This window comes from Hyperolius riggenbachi, chromosome 8 (assembly GCF_040937935.1).
Source record: "Hyperolius riggenbachi isolate aHypRig1 chromosome 8, aHypRig1.pri, whole genome shotgun sequence".
Lineage (NCBI taxonomy): Eukaryota > Metazoa > Chordata > Amphibia > Anura > Hyperoliidae > Hyperolius > Hyperolius riggenbachi.
In genome coordinates this window covers 266066772-266083367 of record NC_090653.1, presented here as the reverse complement: position 1 = coordinate 266083367, position 16596 = coordinate 266066772, and the positions used below count along the sequence as shown (strand labels likewise).

The window sequence follows — 16596 nt, the reverse complement described above, 5'->3', positions numbered from 1 at the left end:
GATACCCAAAGTGACATGTGACATTATGAGATAGACCTGTGTATGTACAGTGCCGAGCACACAAATAACTATGCTGTGTTCCTTTTTTTCTTTCTCTGCTTGAAAGAGTTAAATATCTGGCATGTAAGTGGCTGCCTCAGTCCTAACTCAGGTAGTGACTACAGTGTGACCCTCACTGATAAGAAATTCCAACTATAAAACACTTTCCTAGCAGAAATTGGCTGCTAAGAGCAAGAAAGAGGTAAAAAAAAAAAAAGGAGAGTTTTTTTTTATCAGGGAGGGTCACACTTTAGTCACTTCGTGTCTGAGTCAGGACTGAGTAAGCCACTTACATACCTGATATTTAACTCTTTCAGGCAGAGAAAGAAAAAAAGGAACACAGCACAATTATTTGTGTGCTAGGCACTGTACAAACACATGCCTATCTCATCATGTCACATGTCACTTTGGGTGTCCTTTAAAGGGAACCTAAGGTGTGAGTGATATGGAGGCTGCCATATTTATTTTCTATTAAAGCGACACTGAAGTGAAAAAAATTGATAGAATTAATTGGTTGTGTAGTACTGATAATTACTAGAACATTAGTAGCAAAGAAAATATTCTCATATTTTTATTTTCAGTTGTATTTTTTTTTTATTAGATTGCATACATTCTCTAATATTTGCAGTTTACACACTACTCAGCATTCTGAATGATTTTACAAAGCAGGCTTGTGAACTTTTGAACTGTCCTCTGCAGGAAAAAAAAAAAACAATACAGTGACTGACAGTTGAGATAACAAGCTTCAGAAGACAGAGCTCTCTGCAACTTTGAAAGTCGTGGAGCGCAATGGCTCTTTTGAATAGATAACAACTGGAGTTTCTAAACTCTTCCTGCACTGGAAACAATATTAGACTTATGTCTCTGCTCCTAATGTTTTATTTGTTAGCTGTACTACACATACAAATCATTATATCATTTTTTTTTTCACTCCAGTGTCTCTTTAAACAATGCAGGTTGCCTTGCTATCCCCCCTGATCCTGTGTCTCTAATACCTTTAGCCATAGATCCTGAACAAGCATGCAGATCGGATGTTCTGACTCAAATATGACTGCATGTGCTGCATGGCGGATCAGTTCATTTCGGCGCGCGGCTCTGAGAGCCAAAACTGGGTGCCGTCATAGCAGCAATACTATGATGCGCGCCCTGCGTAGCGGTAATTCGGAGCTATGGCGACTGCCAGACCCCGAATTACATCTCCCACCGAGTTGCGACAACTCGGAGGGATAATAGTATTTAACGCCGCCTGTGAGTTTAGCGGCAGTGGAGAAAGCTGTCATTCGGCTCTCCCCACGCCAAACTGAGCGGCGCCGATATAATATGCATCCGCTGCATGGTTGTTTCAATTGTGTGATTCAGACACTACTGATGCCAGAAAATCAACAGGATTCCCAAGACAACTGGTATTGTTTAAAAGCAAAAAAAAAAAAAAAATGGCAGCTTCCATATCACTCTCACCTCGGATTTACTTTCATTCAGAAAAAATGAAAAACATTCAAGCTGACAAAAAGGCTACAATGTCAACACATCCACTGTTTACAAACAGGATGATCAGAAAATCATCTCAGGATGTGCAACCTCCTCCACCACATTGTGCACCACTCTTCCGCCAAAAACAGAAAGTGGAGACAAACTAGGACAAACTTCGCCTGGTCTGAAAACTCTCAGTTTTTGCTGACGTACTCAAATGCTGGGGGTCAGAATCTGATAACAACAGCAGGCATCTAAGCTGCAAACCTGCCTTGTGTCAGCTGTCTAGGCTGGGGGTGGTTTGAAATGCGGTAATACGAGAGGTTCGTAGCATGAGCATGCAGCAGACAAACCTGCAGAAACTGTGTGATGTCATCATGTCAGAGTGGAGCAGAATCTCAAAAGGGAGGTTTCTTCCTTAAAGGGAACCTGAAGTGAGAGGGATATGGAGGCTGACATTTTTCTTGAACCTCCCTGGCGGTAGGATTCCTTCTGATTTTAGGGTCTAAAAGCGGTACAATTTTTTCATGTGCTTTTAGAGCCTAAAAGCATGAAAATAAAAATCATACTACGTGAGAGTCTGCAGCAGCCCCTGCACTTACTCACCTCCCTGGGATCCAGCGCTGCAGTTTCCCCTCCGTCCTCCGGGTGGTGCTGTAACCCTATAGTGAGATTGCCGGATGTTGTCATGACGACAGACGGTGATCTCACCAGAGGGAAGCAGAGCCTCAGAGGAGAGGAAGAAGAATGGTGGTCGACGTCGGGATCCCCTGGGAGGTGAGGTAAAACGCCCGCTGCACGCATTGCTCTGCATAGAACCTCCGGCGGCTACCCCAAGTGTATGTCGGGGCTACCGCTTTGGGATGCGGTTTTCCACCCCGAGTGTAGCTCGGGGTTACCACTAAGGAGGTTATTGTTAAACAATATCAGTTGCCTGGCTATCCTGCCGATGATCTGCCTCTCAGGCTACTTACACACCAGGACGTTGCATATAGGGGACGTTATAGGGCACATAATGTGCCCCTAACGCAACGCCTGGTGGTGTTGGAGCAGGACGCTACCAAGAGCCAAGTTACAAGCAGCTCTTGGTGCGCCTGCTCTGTCGGAGGTGCTGCGGAGACCACGTGAGCGGAGCTCTCCGCATCACGTGGTCCCGCCAGCCAATCAGCGGCCGCTCTAAAGAGTAAACACTGCAAGTGCAGTGAATGCCAAGTAGCCATGTGCCTGGCTACGTAGCAGCCTCTTCCCGCCTCCTCTCCCCTCCTAAAATAAAAAAAATTCACCCATACTGAGCATGTGCAAACAGTCTAACGCGGCTTAGTCGCATATAAAGTACTGCATGCAGTACGTTGTCTTGACGTGAAGTGTTACTGTTTAACGCAACGTGCTGTGCGGTGGGGGTGCGTTACAGGCTGCTCTAACGTGCGCCTGTAACGTCCCACTGTGAAAGCAGCCTAATACTTTTAGCCACAGACCTCGAACAAGCATGCAGATCAAATGTTTATGCCAAAAAATCTGACAATATTATCTTGATTCAGACATGCCAGAATGTCTGAATTTGTGATGCCAGAATGATCAGCAGGACAGCCAGGCAACCTGCATTGTTTGAAAGGAAATAAATATGGCAGCCTTCATAATCCTCTCACTTCAGGTTACCTGATATGAACACCACCTCATGATTTAGTGCTCTTTTTCACTATGAAACGCGATCGCAATCGCGTTTCAAACCAATTTCCACTAATGCGATTGCAAATGCAATTGAGCTACTATACTCAGTATAGAAGAGCCGAATCATATACAAAACGCAGTAGGGCGATGATTGCACTCGGGCCAAAATCACGACGCAATCGAATTGCACGAATGGTCACTGCCGTTTCCATTGGTTTTACTGTACCCTGCGCTTTGCAATCCGTTAGCAATCACAAAACGCAGGGTAGTGGAAAAGGGCCCTTATACTTAACTGGGGCTTCCTCCAGCCCCTGTAGTATCTGGTCCCATCCGTTCCCCTCTATTGCGCCGCTGTGAGGCCATGCGCACCATCTGATCGCACTCCCGTGGCTGAGAGTATTTCGCGCAAGAGTAGTTACAGTCTTTGTGAACTGCGCATGTGCAGGACATTCCCGGTTATGGGAGCCTGATTGGGGTTAGCGCACAGCTGGGACCGCGCATGCACAGTGGCTCAGTTGGGTAATTGATAGGGCCAGACTATGGGAGCCCCAGGAAAGTATAAATCCTACTGTGTTCTTCATCTCTGTTTTCCCATACAGTGGAACTATCAATTCACCCACCAGCCCAGTTGAAGCCACTGTGCATGTGCGGACCTGGCTGTGCGCACCCCCAGACTCAGAGCGTTACAGGAGAGCTTTGCACATGCGCAGTTCACAAATACTGTAACTGCTCTTGTGTGGAACGCTCTCAGCCATGGGAGTGCGATCAGTTTGGTGCGCATAGCCTTACAGCAAAGCAACAGAGGGGACAGGACAGAATCTGAAGGACCAGGTGGACTACAGGGGGCTGGAGGAAGCCCTAGCTAAGTATAAATTGAGTTGGAGATGACAGGAGCTGAATGTGAGGAATAAAGTAGAGAGAGAGGTCAAATATTGCCCCTAAGCACTGTGCTTTGGGAACTGAAGTTATAGGGGTGTTTTTAACATTTATTGTTATATCAGGCAGAGAAGTGGACAGAGACAGTGGAAAAAGGATTAGTGATAACACATATTGAAAGTATATGATGCTCTGTTACCTTTGTATTCTCTTCCTGTAGCCTTGAGATCTCGCCCTGCATGGGAGACAAGAGTCAGTGCCAGACACACAGGGAAACTCATATTACATCATCTGCAAATTACTACAACACACCAACAGCAGGGGGTGCTAACTATCAGTGTTCATTTACACAGCTGACCTGCAAGCATCTCCAGTGAGGATACCAAAGTAATCCAGCAAACCCAGACTAGATGTGTTTAAATCTGCTCTATATTTAATAAAAGACTGGAGCCCTGGCAAGGGTCATAACAGAACATAGCAAGGGTTGCCATTTTTATCCGAAGACTTCCGAAACTGTGCCCACTCACACCTGCAGTTGCGGTGGCCTGCCCCCAGCTCAGCAACCACCTATCAGACCATGGCTCCCGAGTTGGGGGTGAGCCGAGGACACACAGGTGGGAGTGGCCACAGCTTTGGAAGACTATATATTGGCAGTCTTGCCGATGGAGGTGGCGGAGTTTCAAAATTCGAATTATTTACAGGCGAGCAGGGGTGTTATTGTAGTTGAGACCCGCCGATCCTGGCAGCCCAAACGTTACAGGCTCTCTGCTTTTTAAAGGGAACCTAAACTGAGAAGGATATCGATTTTTCCTTTTAAAATAATACCAGCTCCCTGACTCTCCTGCTGATCATGTGTCTCTAATACTTTTAGCCACAGCCTCTGAACAAGCATGCAGATCAGGTGCTCTGACTGAAGTCAGACTGGATTAGCTGCATGCTTGTTTCAGGTGTGTGATTCAGCCACTACTGCAGCTAAAGAGATCAGCAGGACTGCCAGGCAACTGGTATTGTTTAAAACAGGGGTCCCCAACCTTTTCTGGCCCAGGGACCACTTTCTGACCAAATTTTTCTCCGGGAACCAAGGGGTGGGGTGGGGTGGGGTATTGGGTGCGCAACATAGGGGACAGTGTCGTGCGCAGCGGGTTGCTGGGAGGTGTGGCTGGGGTGTGGCAGCATAGCTAGCATAGTTGCCCCAGTATAGCTAGCATAGTACACCAGTATAGCTAGTATAGTTACCAGTATGGGTAGGTAGTGCTCCAGTATAGCTAGTATAGTGACCAGTATAGCTAGTATAGTCCCAGTATGGGTAGGTAGTGCCCCAGTATAGCTAGTATAGTGACCAGTACAGCTAGTATAGTGCCCAGTATAGCTAGTATAGTGCCCAGTATGGGTAGGTAGTGCTCCAGTATAGCTAGAATAGTGCCCAGTATAGCTAGTATAGTGCCCAGTATGGGTAGGTAGTGCCCCAGTACAGCTAGTATAGTGCCCAGTATAGTGCCCAGTATGGGTAGGTAGTGCCCCAGTATAGCTAGTATAGTGTCCAGTATAGGTAGGTGTTGCCCCAGTATAGCTAGTATAGTGCGCAGTATAGCTAGTATAGTGCCCAGTATGGGTAGGTAGTGCCCCAGTATAGCTAGCATAGTGCTCAGTATAGATAGGTGTTGCCCCAGTATAGCTAGTATAGTGCCCAGTATAGCTAGTATAATGCCCAGTATGGGTAGGTAGTGCCCCAGTATTGCTAGTATAGCGCCCTAGTAGTGCCCCCCTCTCCCCCCCCCCCCCCCGCGGCCGCCTCTTGTGTTATGAGCTGGCAGCCACTTGTTTGATTAGATTCCCCCAGGCGCCGCTCTCCTCTTCGCTGCATCTCCTATTACAGCAGTCAGCAGCGCGTCTTGCGAGTGCTGATAGGAGGGAAGGAGGCAGGGCAGCGGCTTCCCGTAGCGGCGATGGGCATCGCCTTTACCATGGGAACCGCTGCCCTGCTCCCTTCCCTCCTTACAGCACCCGCAAGACGCGCTGCTGACTGCTGTAATAGGAGATGCTGCGAAGAGGAGAGCGGTGCCTGGGGGAATATAATAGAACAAGCTCATAAGGTAACACGAGCGCCGGCCGCGGGGGGGGGGGGGGGGGGGAAAGAGGGGGGAGATGACAGACCCGCCGCGGCCCAGCTTGAAACTTCCAACGGACCGGCAGTGGGCCTTGGCCCGGTGGTTGGGGACCCCTGGTTTAAAAGGAAACATCCATAGCACTCTCAGTTTAGGTTCCCTTTAATCTTGGTACTCCATCTATCATGAAATGCAATAAAGTAGTTTTTTTCATAACTTCTGTTGTATTAAGACTGATATGAGGCTTCACTCATGCATTTTTTTTGTGTGTAAAAACAACGCTTTTGTCCCTGGAGCTGTCATTTCATCAACAATAACTTTTGACATATTAAACCAAATTTTTTTAAAAGTATAAATTAAATATACTGGTATAATTCTCATGCTACACCCAGTCTAATGACATTGCATGATAGCAGGTAATTAATCGAGTCCAGGTCTGCCGAATCACATACAATATTCTCCCAGAAGGCGACTGTAGATCTCTGGAGATGTCTCAGTACTTCAGACTTTGAAACGTTATCAGATACGCAACCAGCCACAACACACACTGACCTGTAATGCGACAATCTTTTCTTTCATCAGATTGTTCTCCTCTGTCTGTGTCGCTAGTTTCAGTGTTAAACCTGAAAATACAGAAACAGTATTTAATAGCAACACTCAAGGGGAAGTAAAGGAATGCCGAATGTACTATACTACAGAGAGAAAAGGGGAGGAGAGGCAGGAGGGCTGCATGTACTGTGCTACAGAGAGAAAAGGGGGAGGAGAGGCAAGAGGCTGCATGTACTGTGTTACAGAGAGAAAAGGGGGAGGAGAGGCAGGAGGGCTGCATGTACTGTGCTACAGAGAGAAAAGAGGAGAGGCAGGAGGGCTGCAAGTACTGTGTGCTACAGAGAGAAAAGGGGAGGAGAGGCAGGAGGGCTGCATGTACTGTACTACAGAGAGAAAAGGGGAGGAGAGGCAGGAAGGCTGCATGTACAGTGCTACAGAGAGAATAGGGGAGGAGAGGCAGGAGGGCTGCATGTACTGTGCTACAGAGAGAAAAGGGGGAGGAGAGGCAAGAGGCTGCATGTACTGTGCTACAGAGAGAAAAGAGGGAGGAGAGGCAGGAGGGCTGCATGTACGGTACTACAGAGAGAAAAGGGGGAGGAGAGGCAGGAGGCTGCATGTATTGTGCTACAGAGAGAAAAGGGGAGGAGAGGCAGGAAGGCTGCATGTACTGTGCTACAGAGAGAAAAGGGGGAGGAGAGGCAGGAGGCTGCATGTACTGTGCTACAGAGAGATAAGGGGGAGGAGAGGCAGGAAGGCTGCATGTATTGTGCTACAGAGAGAAAAGAGGAGAGGCAGGAGGGCTGCAAGTACTGTGTGCTACAGAGAGAAAAGGGGAGGAGAGGCAGGAGGGCTGCATGTACTGTACTACAGAGAGAAAAGGGGAGGAGAGGCAGGAAGGCTGCATGTACAGTGCTACAGAGAGAATAGGGGAGGAGAGGCAGGAGGGCTGCATGTACTGTGCTACAGAGAGAAAAGGGGGAGGAGAGGCAAGAGGCTGCATGTACTGTGCTACAGAGAGAAAAGAGGGAGGAGAGGCAGGAGGGCTGCATGTACGGTACTACAGAGAGAAAAGGGGGAGGAGAGGCAGGAGGCTGCATGTATTGTGCTACAGAGAGAAAAGGGGAGGAGAGGCAGGAAGGCTGCATGTACTGTGCTACAGAGAGAAAAGGAGGAGGAGAGGCAAGAGGCTGCATGTACTGTGCTACAGAGAGAAAAGGGGAGGAGAGGCAGGAAGGCTGCATGTACTGTGCTACAGAGAGAAAAGGGGGAGGAGAGGAAGGAAGGCTGCATGTACTGTGCTACAGAGAGAAAAGGGGGGGGAGAGGCAGGAAGGCTGCATGTACTGTACTACAGAGAGAATAGGGGAGGAGAGGCAGGAGGGCTGCATGTACTGTACTACAGAGAGAAAAGGGGAGGAGAGGCAGGAGGACTGCATGTACTGTGCTACAGAGAGAAAAGGGGAGGAGAGGCAGGCGGACTGCATGTACTGTGCTACACTGAGAAAAGGGGGAGGAGAGGCAGGATGGCTGCATGTACTGTACTACAGAGAGAAAAGGGGGAGGAGAGGCAGGAGGGCTGCATGTACTGTGCTACAGAGAGAAAAGGGGGAGGAGAGGCCGGAGGGCTGCATGTATTGTACTACAGAGAGAAAAGGGGAGGAGAGGCAGGAGGGCTGCATGTACTGTACTACAGAGAGAAAAGGAGGAGGAGAGGCAAGAGGCTGCATGTACTGTGCTACAGAGAGAAAAGGGGAGGAGAGGCAGGAAGGCTGCATGTACTGTGCTACAGAGAGAAAAGGGGGAGGAGAGGTAGGAAGGCTGCATGTACTGTGCTACAGAGAGAAAAGGGGGAGGAGAGGTAGGAAGGCTGCATGTACTGTGCTACAGAGAGAAAAGGGGGAGGAGAGGTAGGAAGGCTGCATGTACTGTGCTACAGAGAGAAAAGGGGGAGGAGAGGCAGGAGGCTGCATGTACTGTGCTACAGAGAGGAAAGGGGGAGGAGAGGCAGGAGGCTGCATGTACTGTGCTACAGATAGAAAAGGGGGAGGAGAAGCAGGAAGGCTGCATGTACTGTGCTACAGAGAGAAAAGGGGGAGGAGAGGCAGGAAGGCTGCATGTACTGTGATACAGAGAGTAAAGGGGGAGGAGAGGCAGGAGGGCTGCATGTACTGTACTACAGAGAGAAAAGGGGAGGAGAGGCAGAAAGGCTGCATGTACTGTGCTACAGAGAGAAAAGGGGGAGGAGAGGAAGGAAGGCTGCATGTACTGTACTACAGAGAGAAAAGGGGGATGAGAGGCAGAAAGGCTGCATGTACTGTACTACAGAGAGAAAAGGGGAGGAGAGGCAGAAAGGCTGCATGTACTGTGCTACAGAGAGAAAAGGGGGAGGAGAGGAAGGAAGGCTGCATGTACTGTACTACAGAGAGAAAAGGGGGAGGAGAGGAAGGAAGGCTGCATGTACTGTGCTACAGAGAGAAAAGGGGGATGAGAGGCAGGAAGGCTGCATGTACTGTACTACAGAGAGAAAAGGGGAGGAGAGTCAGAAAGGCTGCATGTACTGTGCTACAGAGAGAAAAGGGGGAGGAGAGGAAGGAAGGCTGCATGTACTGTACTACAGAGAGAAAAGGGGGAGGAGAGGAAGGAAGGCTGCATGTACTGTACTACAGAGAGAAAAGGGGGAGGAGAGGAAGGAAGGCTGCATGTACTGTACTACAGAGAGAAAAGGGGGAGGAGAGGAAGGAAGGCTGCATGTACTGTGATACAGAGAGTAAAGGGGGAGGAGAGGCAGGAGGGCTGCAAGTACTGTACTACAGAGAGTAAATGGGGAGGAGAGGCAGGAGGGCTCCATGTACTGTGCTACAGAGAGAATAGGGGAGGAGAGGAAGGAGGGCTGCATGTACTGTGCTACAGAGAGAATAGGGGAGGAGAGGCAGGAGGGCTCCATGTACTGTGCTACAGAGAGAATAGGGGAGGAGAGGCAGGAGGGCTCCATGTACTGTGCTACAGAGAAAAAAGGGGAGGGGAGGAGAGGCAGGAAGGCTGCATGTACTGTGCTACAGAGAGAAAAGGGGAGGAGAGGAAGGAGGGCTGCATGTACTGTGCTACAGAGAGAATAGGGGAGGAGAGGCAGGAAGGCTGCATGTATAGTGCTAAAGAGAGAAAAGGGGGGAGGAGAGGCAGAAAGGCTGCATGTACTGTGCTACAGAAAGAAAAGGGGAGGAGAGGCAGGAAGGCTGCATGTACTGTGCTACAGAGAGAAAAGGGGAGGAGAGGCAAGAGGCTGCATGTACTGTGCTACAGAGAGAAAAGGGGAGGAGAGGAAGGAGGGCTGCATGTACTGTGCTACAGAGAGAATAGGGGAGGAGAGGCAGGAAGGCAGCATGTACAGTGCTACAGAGAGAAAAAGGGGGAGGAGAGGCAGAAAGGCTGCATGTACTGTGCTACAGAAAGAAAAGGGGAGGAGAGGCAGGAAGGCTGCATGTACTGTGCTACAGAGAGAAAAGGGGAGGAGAGGAAAGAGGGCTGCATGTACTGTGCTACAGAGAGAAAAGGGGAGGAGAGGAAGGAAGGCTGCGTGTATTGTACTACAGAGAGAAAAGGGAAGGAGAGGAAGGAGGGCTGCATGTACTGTGCTACAGAGAGAAAAGGGGAGAAGAGGAAGGAAGGCTGCATGTATTGTACTACAGAGAGAGAAGGGGAGGAGAGGCAGGAAGGCTGCATGTATTGTGCTACAGAGAGAAAAGGGGGAGGAGAGGCAAGAGGCTGCATGTACTGTGCTACAGAGAGAAAAGGGGGAGGAGAGGCAGGAGGGCTGCAAGTACTGTACTACAGAGAGAAAAGGGGAGGGGAGGAGAGGCAGGAAGGCTGCATGTACTGTACTACAGAGAGAAAAGGGGGGAGGAGAGGCAGGAAGGCTGCATGTACTGTGCTACAGAGAGAAAAGGGGGGAGGAGAGGCAGGAGGACTGCATGTACTGTACTACAGAGAGAAAAGGGGGGAGGAGAGGCAGGAAGGCTGCATGTACTGTGCTACAGAGAGAAAAGGGGGAGGAGAGGAAGGAAGGCTGCATGTACTGTGCTACAGAGAGAAAAGGGGGGGGAGAGGCAGGAAGGCTGCATGTACTGTACTACAGAGAGAATAGGGGAGGAGAGGCAGGAGGGCTGCATGTACTGTACTACAGAGAGAAAAGGGGAGGAGAGGCAGGAGGACTGCATGTACTGTGCTACAGAGAGAAAAGGGGAGGAGAGGCAGGAGGACTGCATGTACTGTGCTACACTGAGAAAAGGGGGAGGAGAGGCAGGATGGCTGCATGTACTGTACTACAGAGAGAAAAGGGGGAGGAGAGGCAGGAGGGCTGCATGTACTGTGCTACAGAGAGAAAAGGGGGAGGAGAGGCCGGAGGGCTGCATGTATTGTACTACAGAGAGAAAAGGGGAGGAGAGGCAGGAGGGCTGCATGTACTGTACTACAGAGAGAAAAGGAGGAGGAGAGGCAAGAGGCTGCATGTACTGTGCTACAGAGAGAAAAGGGGAGGAGAGGCAGGAAGGCTGCATGTACTGTGCTACAGAGAGAAAAGAGGGAGGAGAGGCAAGAGGCTGCATGTACTGTGCTACAGAGATAAAAGGGGGAGGAGAGGAAGGAAGGCTGCATGTACTGTGCTACAGAGAGAAAAGGGGGAGGAGAGGCAGGAGGGCTGCAAGTACTGTGTGCTACAGAGAGAAAAGGGGGAGGAGAGGAAGGAAGGCTGCATGTACTGTGCTACAGAGAGAAAATGGGGAGGAGAGGCAGGAGGGCTGCAAGTATTGTACTACGGAGAGAAAAGGGGGAGAGGAAGGAATGCTGCATGTACTGTGCTACAGAGAGTAAAGGGGGAGGAGAGGCAGGAGGGCTGCAAGTACTGTACTACAGAGAGTAAAGGGGGAGGGGAGGAAGGAAGGCTGCATGTACTGTGCTACAGAGAGAAAAGGGGAGGAGAGGCAGGAGGGCTCCATGTACTGTGCTACAGAGAGAAAAGGGGAGGGGAGGAGAGGAAGGAGGGCTGCATGTACTGTGCTACAGAGAGAATAGGGGAGGAGAGGCAGGAAGGCTGCATGTACAGTGCTACAGAGAGAAAAGGGGGGAGGAGAGGCAGAAAGGCTGCATGTACTGTGCTACAGAAAGAATAGGGGAGTAGAGGCAGGAAGGCTGCATGTACTGTGCTACAGAGAGAAAAGGGGAGGAGAGGAAGGAGGGCTGCATGTACTGTGCTACAGAGAGAAAAGGGGAGAAGAGGAAGGAAGGCTGCATGTACTGTGCTACAGAGAGAAAAGGGGGAGGAGAGGCAAGAGGCTGCATGTACTGTGCTACAGAGAGAAAAGGGGGAGGAGAGGAAGGAGGGCTGCAAGTACTGTACTACAGAGAGAAAAGGGAAGGGGAGGAGAGGCAGGAAGGCTGCATGTACTGTGCTACAGAGAGAAAAGGGGGAGGAGAGGCAGAAAGGCTGCATGTACTGTGCTACAGAGAGAAAAGGGGGAGGACAGGCAGGAAGGCTGCATGTATTGTACTACAGAGAGAAATGGGGAGGAGAGGCAGGAAGGCTGCATGTACTGTGCTACAGAGAGAAAAGGGGAGGAGAGGCAGCAGGGCTGCATGTACTGTGCTACAGAGAGAAAAGGGGGAGGGAACACAGTTTAAAGGGAACACATGCATGCACATAAATCAGTCTAAAATCTCCAGGGAGTGATGAACTATACTACTTACACTACTAAATAAATGGGCTGTTCTGGCATAGAAAATGACTGCTAACGCACGCACGCACACCTGAGTTTGGTTGGTTGCTGACTGGTATGGGTAGAGAAGGGACCCTTTCTACAGAGGGATCCTCAATGCTGGTGAAAGAGTCCAGTATAGAATGTTGTTCCACTCAATCCATTTTCCAAACTGGTATAATTTATTTTTGCAATGCAATAACATTTTACAACCAAGTTGTCTTCATCACTATTACAGATACAACTTGCTGTGAGTGTTTTGCATAAATGATTACTTGTATGGTGCAGAATACCCACCTTGTAGATTATCTTCTCTGGGCTGCCAACTTCCTGACTGCTCCCCATCCTGGAAAAGAAAAGACAGCTGCTGAATAAAGCAGACTTTGCTAACCGATCACAAACACAGCAGCCTCAGACAGTACAGGCCTTTGCGGCCTGCGGCAATAATGGAAACACGAGTTCCAGCATGTCTCATAGCTAAAGAGGAACATCTTAGAAGAGACTTGTAAATGCAGATTACATCTGTTCCGACAGACAATTATTTATCGAGAAATGCTGGTGTGAATCCCATTCTATATATAGGTCCTGGTTCTCACTTATCTAAGGCTGGAGAAAAGTGTAAAGCTCTGGAGGACTTGAGGCTGGTTTTACATTTATTTTTTACATTGCGGTTGGGATGGGATGCTCCTGCCAAATCCCACCGCAATCCATAAAATGACAAACACATGACACTGCGGCAGAGTTCGCCAACAGGATCACATGAATAGCGCCGCACCCCACTCAGTGACTTACTCCCCGCGGGTCAGGAAGTAAGTCACTAGAATTTTCCTGTCGGTCCACACTTGCACATCGTGCTCCGACATTTACACTACAGGCTTGATTCACTAAGACAAGTAGCAGGCCTTATCAGAGTTAACCTGCCTTATCAGAGTTAACACACCTTATCAGAGTAGCATAGCGAGCGCTAAGAACTTATGCCTGCTAATTGGCAATGACAAGAGCGCCACTCGTCCTGCCCTGAGCCCCTGCGGGTCCAATCACTTTAAAGGACATTCTCCCCGCACTTTGGCCCAATAGGCTGCCTCTCAAGTTTCCTGTCAAGCGACTGGCAGCCTATTGGGCCAAAGTGCGGGGAGAATGTCCTTTAAAGTGATTGGACCCGCAGGGGCTCAGGGCAGGACGAGTGGCGCTCTCGTCATTGCCAATTAGCAGGCATAAGTTCTTAGCGCTCGCTATGCTACTCTGATAAGGTGTGTTAACTGATAAGCCATGTTAACTCTGATAACGCCTGCTATCAATTGGTAGAAAAGGAGGTGCACAAGACTCAGCGCCCTAAAGTACTCCGGAGTGCTGCCAGCCCAATCAAGTTCCAACAAGTATAGGCAGGGTAGAGGCACAAAGCGGCTGGGCACATCCAGGTCCTGATGAAGCACTCCGTGCTGAGTGCGAAACAGCTGTAGACCTTCTTACCATGCTTGTCACTCTCTCCTCTGACTGACTTTTGCTGTGGTCTTTTGCAATGCTTGCAACGCTTTTAATGGAAATATAATAAAGGCCTGTTTTTACTGATAACGCCTGCTATTTGTCTTAGTGAATCAAGCCTGTAGTGTAAATGTCGGAGCACCATGTGTCACGGCGGGCAAGTGTGCAGTGTTCACCCCAGGCTCTTTTAGCCGGGTGCTCCACCCGGCTAGATTTGGTGACCACCCGGCTGTCATCGGCTCACCTCCTCCTATGCTGTAAGCAGAGTTGCCCTGCATTTTCATCTCAACCCACCCGGCTACTATTTCATGCCACCCGGCTGGAAAAAAATTCTGGGGAGAACACTGGTGTGGACCGACAGGAAAATTCCAGAGACATACTTCCTGCCCCGCGGGGAGTACGTCACTAAGTGGGGAGCGGAGCTATGCATACGACCCTGTTGGCGAACTCTGCCGCAGTGTCATGTGTTTGTCATTTTATGGATTGTGGTTGGATTAAGACGTGCTAACTCTGATAAGGCATGCTATTTGACTTACTGAATCAAGCCCTACGTGTGTCACCCATAGACTTCCATTACCCCAAGCATCGTGCAATACGCACAGTGCTTTCAGTAATGCACTGTTGCCTTTGAGTTGGATTAGACGTGTAATGCTATGACAGTGGTGCAGGAGGATTCTGGGTGAGTCACCTGTACGTCACTTTGTGCGTCTGCTGCGTCTCCCTCTGCGTCAGAGTGCACAGCGCGGTGACCGTTAGCCTGAGGCTCCAGGCCCTTCAGAGAGGCAATCTCCTTCTCATGGCGTTCATGTAGTGCTGAAAGAGCAAAGTACAGAAAAAAAAACCAAATATATGAGAAGAGGCCCCTGGCTGATAATAATGGAGCACACAATGTGGCCATCCCCACCCAAATCCGCAAACACACACATCCTTCTATGTAGAGCTATAAATTACTCACGGACTTGGCTGTCACTTGCTAAATGTTTACTGCCTAAATGATTGTTGCCTCCACCCCTTGACAAATGGCCTAGGTGGTGTCTGCTTAGTGCAAATATCCTCCATCATACCACAAGAAACCAAGCCACGCACTCCTTCATGTGTAGCTATTACTCAAACTTTAAAAGACATGTCCGAGGACAAAAAAAAAAAAAACAAGATGTACTTACCCGGGGTTTCCTCCAGGTTCTGTCCCTCGCTGCAGCTCCGGTGTCCCAGGATCAACTCCATAGCAGATGCCGACCTCGCCAGATCGGCTACTTCTGTGCCTGCGCTCACATGCAGCCACGACGCTCGCAATTGCGCTCACATGGCTGGGAGCGTTCCGCGCAGGTGCAGTAGTTCTGCTCCTGCACAGAATGCTTCCGGCCACATGAACGCAATCATGAGCAATGCACTCGCATAGGTGCAGAAGATGCCGACCTGGCGAGGTCGGAATCTGCAACAGAGGGGACCCACGGGACACCGGAGCTGCGGCGAGGGACATATTGGCTTCCAGGAGCTGGAGGAAACCCCGGGTAAGTAGATCTTGTTTTCAATTTTTTGTCCTTGGATGTGTCCTTTAAATGACACCTGAAGTGAGAGTGATATGGAGGCTGACATGTTTATTTCCTCTAAAACAATACCAGTTGCCTGGCAACCCTGCTGATCTCTTTGGCTGCAGTATTGTCTGAATCACACCGGAAACAAGCATGTAGCTAATCTAATCAGACTTCAGTCAGAAACACCTGATCTGCATGCTTGTACAGGGTCTAAGGCTAAGGCCCGGTTCACACATGCGTTAAAAAAAGGTCCGTTCACGGAAACGGAAAGGGTACGGTACAAACGGAACGGATGCAAATGGATCTAATGTTAACCTATGGAACCGTTCACATCCGTCCTTTCGAACGGATCTGTCCAGTACGTTCCGCTGAACGGACCGCAAGTTTCCTGCAGCACCAAATTTTCCGGACACCGCAGCCCAGCGGACCTGAAACGGGTCCTGAAGCACTGCATTGGGGGCAATGAGAAAACGGAAACGGACCATTCTAAATAGAAAAATACACTTTGGAGATGGGGGTCGTGGAGGGGAGAGGTGGAGAAAAGGAACGGAAGCAGCGGAGCGGAAACAAAGTAAAAACGGTTCGGATCGACCGGTGATCAGATCCGTTTTCACGGATTCATTTGCCACACAGGCACAGGATCAGCAAGTCAACGCTCATGGTTTAAAATAAAATAAATATGGCAGCCACCATATCCCTTTCAGTTTAGGTGTCCTTTAAGAGCAGGTAGGAGTTGAGTAAAATTGTTAACACCATTAAGCTACACACATATTAGATGCTCATTGCTCATAACGTGACAATCTAGCTTTAGTACATGTGTCTCCTGATGATGACGATGGTTGGGCTGTGGGTGCGGTCTTGTCTTTTTTTCTCATCCCTGCCAGTAGTGAAGATGATGACCTGCAAGCTCATAGGGGATCAAACAGTATGAGCACATTACATGGAGAATATCAATAGTTTCTTGATCTATCTTCTATCTTTTAACTTCTCGCTTTGCAATGTGTTGGTTCACTTTTTTTTTCCCTGCTACTATCTTTCGGTAAAGTTCCTCTTTAAATACTACTTGGTTTCATTAACCTAACTTTTACCTCCCCCAACATAAAATACTATTCCCCTCTTAACATAC

The 16596-nt window shown here is 49.3% G+C and overlaps 1 protein-coding gene across 1 annotated transcript in view; it reads right to left on the bottom strand.

Moving 5' to 3' along the window:
* GRIPAP1 (GRIP1 associated protein 1) overlaps nt 1-16596 on the bottom strand; it is a 255468-nt gene that overhangs the window by 175564 nt on the left and 63308 nt on the right. Inside the window, exons 8-11 of the mRNA XM_068248000.1 lie at nt 14624-14748; nt 12751-12799; nt 6711-6781; nt 4253-4288 (exon numbers count right to left, since the gene is read on the bottom strand). Coding sequence (XP_068104101.1) covers nt 4253-4288; nt 6711-6781; nt 12751-12799; nt 14624-14748 — 281 coding nt within the window. The remainder of the gene's footprint in view (nt 1-4252; nt 4289-6710; nt 6782-12750; nt 12800-14623; nt 14749-16596) is intronic.